A 4,892-nucleotide genomic window follows, 5' to 3' on the forward strand; every position below is an offset into this window, starting at 1 on the left:
CCTGGTTTAAAAGCTATATGGTTTTGATGAGACTCAAGACCCGTTTATTTTTTTACTATAAAATTGGTTTTTAATTATAAATAATATTTATGAAAGTTAATAATATACTTATGGTTTGATGAGACCCAAGATCCGTTTATTTTTTTACTATAAAATTGGTTTTTTAATTTAAATAATATATATATCTTTTTTAAAATAAATAAGATATTAATTTTTAGTATATCCTATTTTATAGGATTTTTACATCAATAATTTGGTGAGAATAATTTTTTATTTAATTATAACTTATAATTAAATAAAACATATAACTTATAAGTTTAACCTGTCAACTCATTTAACTTCATTACAACACGTTTAATCAATCTACAATTTTAGTATTACGCATCATCCATCAACCCATTTGACTTGTTTAGGTAAACCCGCCTGCTGCCAAACCTGTTTTATGATAATTCAAAATGAAAGGTAACTTAAATGGTGAACATCACGGGTGCCAATTACAAGATGCAATTAGAAGGTCCCGCCAACAATTTTACTTTTTTGATTTATAGTCCTAAATATTGTTACAACTTTTAATCACGAGTGGCAAAATCAACTTTAGACTTTATTGTCTCTTATCAACAACAAGATAAATGATTTCAATACTGCCAAAATAGACTACATAGTAAAGAGTTGAATGGGATGATACATTGTAACAGATTTTGTGTTGAAAACAATATAACATAAAAGAACAGACATAATGTTGTAACATCACTCATTTATTAAGATATTAGATATGGATTAATAATTAAAAAAATGGCTTCTTTAATTTATAAATTCTATATAATTATTGTTTAAACCTTGTCTGTGTTAAATTTAACTTAGTTCAACCCGCTAACCAATAAATTTATGCTACCTTACATTCTCAGCCAACCCGCTACTCGCATTCGTTCCACAATTCCTCCTCTTCCAAGTTCCAACCTAGCTTCAAGTTCCGGTACTCAATACTTGGAAATCTTGCTCGCTTGTCCTACTGAAATGATATTTTGATTATGAAAACCTGTGGTTATCATTTTAAACATGGTACTATTATGGGTACTAGAAATCTACATATGTAATTGATTTGAATACTCTCGTCCGTAAGACCCACAAGCGTACATGTGCCGCCCATAAGATTTTTATTTTGTAGATCTTGAATTTTAAAGGTTTTTTACTTTTTGGAATGTTAATTTGTATAAGTTGTAGAATAACAATGTCATAAATTGTTATTTTATTTCGTAAGTGTGACAGTTTGGTTAATGAATATGCTTTATATAAGCTTAATTGTTTTATAATAATTGTTGGTCATGAATGGTTTATGCATTACTAAAATTAATCATTATTTAAGAAAATAAACAATACAAGTCATGTTGAGAGCACTCAAACCAAGTTGAGCAGAAACAATGATTTTTAAACTCAGTAATGCTAAACACTTCCCTAAACATTATCTGTAAGAATAGTTAAAAAGATCTAAACATGTTTAATTATTACAATTATCCAAAAATAATAATCATGTATTCTCTGGAAAGAATTTTAACATGTTACCTAGCATTACTCCAAAAGTGAAGTTGGAGTAATACTAAAAAAATGAGAAAAAAACACCTAAAAAGGTATTTCAAATGTCACCTTGAGATAGAGACAGGGTGATTGCAAACAAACACAAACCTTACATAAAAATCCAAATTATTTAGAACGGGTATCACGTATCATATTAGTTTTAAAAAAACTCACCAGCTTGTTTGAGATGGTTATGAACTTATGATATAAAAAGATGCCTATCAGATTACCCAAATTCGTTTCGTTAATACACTGAAATATCAATATAATCTTAAAAGTTACGATGAATATTACGAAATTATTTGAAGCGTAGTTGAATATTTCACGCCGGTTTCATAAGACCATATACATGTATACTTACAAATCCAACGGGTATTGAGTAACTATATCCAACAGATACGGAACAAAGTAAACGATTCTCGAATCTAGATTGAGATTGTAATTACAAGGGTTGCATATGACTAAACCTAGAGCATCACAAAAACTTGAAAACATTGAATTACATAAGTGACTAGACAAAACTTGTACACTAAAGACTATTTCTACCATAAACATATAGACCCAACATATTAGCCATTCTAGTAGTACTCTAAAACCAAAAAAGACAGCAAGCATAACAAGCACAAGTTTAATCTAGTGAAACGTAGAGAAACAGACATTTGATGACCATCATCTCAAAAAGGCAAACTCTTTGAAGTTGACATAGATGTAAGTGATCTAAAATGCTCCGACGGCACGAAATCTTGCGGCAGATTCGCTCTCTTCGCCATCCTCCTCATATTGCTATGCAAACTTTGTTGTACCAAATGCTTAACCGCTTTACTCTCGTCACTCATCATTGTATCATCCTCTAAATCCTTTGAGGGGTCTGTTGATCCCACTAATCCGGAATCAACATACCCACATTGGGGCGCTGAAACATTCGCCCCACTACTTCCCACAAAGGTTTCAGACACCTGTTTACCTTTATCGATCCTTAAAATTTCTAAAATCCGAGAAGCACGTTTTTGTGCTAACGTGCTACCAAGAAGTGTTAGTTCAAGAAGCGTCGATGTAACCCCTGACTCTATCATGACTTGTCGGTCTCTATACGACTTATGAGCCATCACCATTAATATGTACGTCGCCTTCTCTTGACAAGTAGGCGAATCCGTCCAACTCAAAACATCAACCAATATCTGAAACGACCCACGAACACTACTAACCGCCTTCCGTCCCTCAGTCGTAGTCACCACATTGCTCAAAATCGACAAAATCCTATCACTAACCTCCATATCACCCAAAGTAGCCACCAAAAACGGAACAAAACCATCAATTTCAATCATCGGTGACACATTCAAAGGCAAAAGCGACAAGTTATACAACGCACGTAAACTATCTTGAACAACTTGCGAGTCGACTCCACCTTTAGCCGAACTCATTAGCATTTTAACCAAAAACGACACCGCTCCAGACGACCCGATAATAGGCTTGTTCGAGTCCAGTGCGGTTAACCCGAGAAAATTCGCTACAATAGCCGAACACAAATCCGGATTCGCCGAACCTTCATTAGGAGATTTTATTAGATCAAGCATCTTGTGTACTGCCCCTGCTTTAACTACTGCAGCTTTGTTCCTATAAGTTTAGTCAAAATTAAGTCAAAATTGAGATCAAAACATAACAATAATTATACGGAGTAATTAACTTTGCTTACGTGTTATTTCCGATTCCGATATTAAGAACAGCATAAAGTCCGGCGATCTTAGACTCCAGATCACCGGAATCCAGCATTGCAATCAACGGCGGAATAGCCCCGAGCAACGCTAACGTCATTCTGGCGCCAGCATCATCTTTCGCCAACCGCCTCACCGCCTTGGCTCCAGCCAAAACGTCGTCGTTCCCGCCAAACTGTAACCATTTGACCACGCGCTTCAGTTCCTCTAAAGCCTCCACTTTCTTCTTCACCAACTCTTCCTCTTCTTCCATCATCTCCGACATCCTTAATAACTCCGACAGCTTCTCCGATCTCTTATTATTATTACCCTTATTATTATTATTATTATTAAGTTTACTGACGTCAGATCTGCAACTGGGTATGACTGGAACCGGAGAATGAACAGTGTGACAGTAGCGATAACCGCCACCGCCACATCTCATGGTGTCGATGATTTTACGGCGGCAAGTGGACCAGAGGTTGAAATTCCGGCCACCGTCATGCTGCCGTTCGAGAACAACCGATCCGAGACTGGTTTCTTGAAATCTACCCATTGAATCAGTCATGCAACACAACATTGCACCGGTGAAACCCTAGATCAAGAGTTGAAAAGTAATAATAATAATAACAGAGTGAGTGAATGTGGAGAGGTGAAGCTTGTGTAAGAAGAGTATGAGTATGGTGGTGATGTGTGTCAGAGGGGTGGGGGTCTACATGGTATAAGATGATATTACACTTACCTACCTTAATTAATGTGTTTCATACCTCTTCATGTCCTCATGGTTTTTATTTCTCATTTTGGTTTGGTTAGATCTTTCTTTTTCTTATTGTTCTTGTTCTCTTACCTACACATGTGACGTGTTTTGATGTGGTGTGTGTTAGGATTAAACGCACACACGAAACTGAACACACACGAAAGCAGTAAGCGAACATGAGGATTTAACGTGGTTCGGTCTAAACTGACCTACGTCCACGGGTGGCAACTAGGTATATCTTTATTGAGTGACAAATATTACAAGTACATAATGTTGTTTATATAGAGACTGAACTAGGGTTAGTAAATTATTATGCAAGAAATCTAAACCGGGCCGGGCTTGGGCCCGACCGCCCACACCCGTCTCCTCTTTTGACTTCATATAATAAACCGGGCCAACAAGGCATACGAACCCAACAATCTCCCACTCGGAGGCCTTGAGTACTCTCGTCTGCACTCCTGATTGTACTTCTGTAATCTGAACATTAAACTTCTTCTAGTTGCCACCGCCTTCTCATCAATTAACCTGAAGGCCCGTTGAAGCTCCCCGGAGCTCCAACACGTCAGTCATGGCTGAAACTGCCCCTGACCCGTTCTCTGTCCCTACCGGCTCCCACTGTAACGAACTACCGGATCCTGAGATAACCTGAGAACAAACACTCTCCATATTCAGCAAGTAATTCATTGGAGAGACTTTTACAGCTGGAATACTGGTTTTCTTAATCCACTGTCGACCTGGAACTGTAACTGAAACACGACCTGTGCTCCCACTGTCACGATGTCCCCCAACTGATTTAACCTTCCTAGCTCGTTCATCCTGAATCTTCACTTTGGCTCTGGGTTTGTTACTTGCAAAACGAACCTTCTTCTGCC

At 37.0% G+C, this 4,892-nt stretch overlaps 1 protein-coding gene across 1 annotated transcript; it reads right to left on the reverse strand.

The window, feature by feature from the left end:
• Positions 1–2,047: 2,047 nt before the first annotated feature.
• LOC143621384 (uncharacterized) lies at positions 2,048–4,138 on the reverse strand. Its single transcript, XM_077092822.1, has 2 exons — positions 3,266–4,138; positions 2,048–3,186 (listed from the first exon to the last, which is right to left on the reverse strand). Exons 1-2 carry the CDS (start codon positions 3,841–3,843, stop codon positions 2,247–2,249), a joined length of 1,518 nt encoding a protein of 505 aa, XP_076948937.1. The 5' UTR covers positions 3,844–4,138; the 3' UTR covers positions 2,048–2,246.
• Positions 4,139–4,892: the final 754 nt, after the last annotated feature.

Source organism: Bidens hawaiensis, unplaced genomic scaffold (genome assembly GCF_021521415.1).
Source record: "Bidens hawaiensis isolate Kalapana, Puna unplaced genomic scaffold, B.hawaiensis_p1.1 tig00002839_1, whole genome shotgun sequence".
Classification (NCBI taxonomy): Eukaryota; Viridiplantae; Streptophyta; class Magnoliopsida; order Asterales; family Asteraceae; genus Bidens; species Bidens hawaiensis.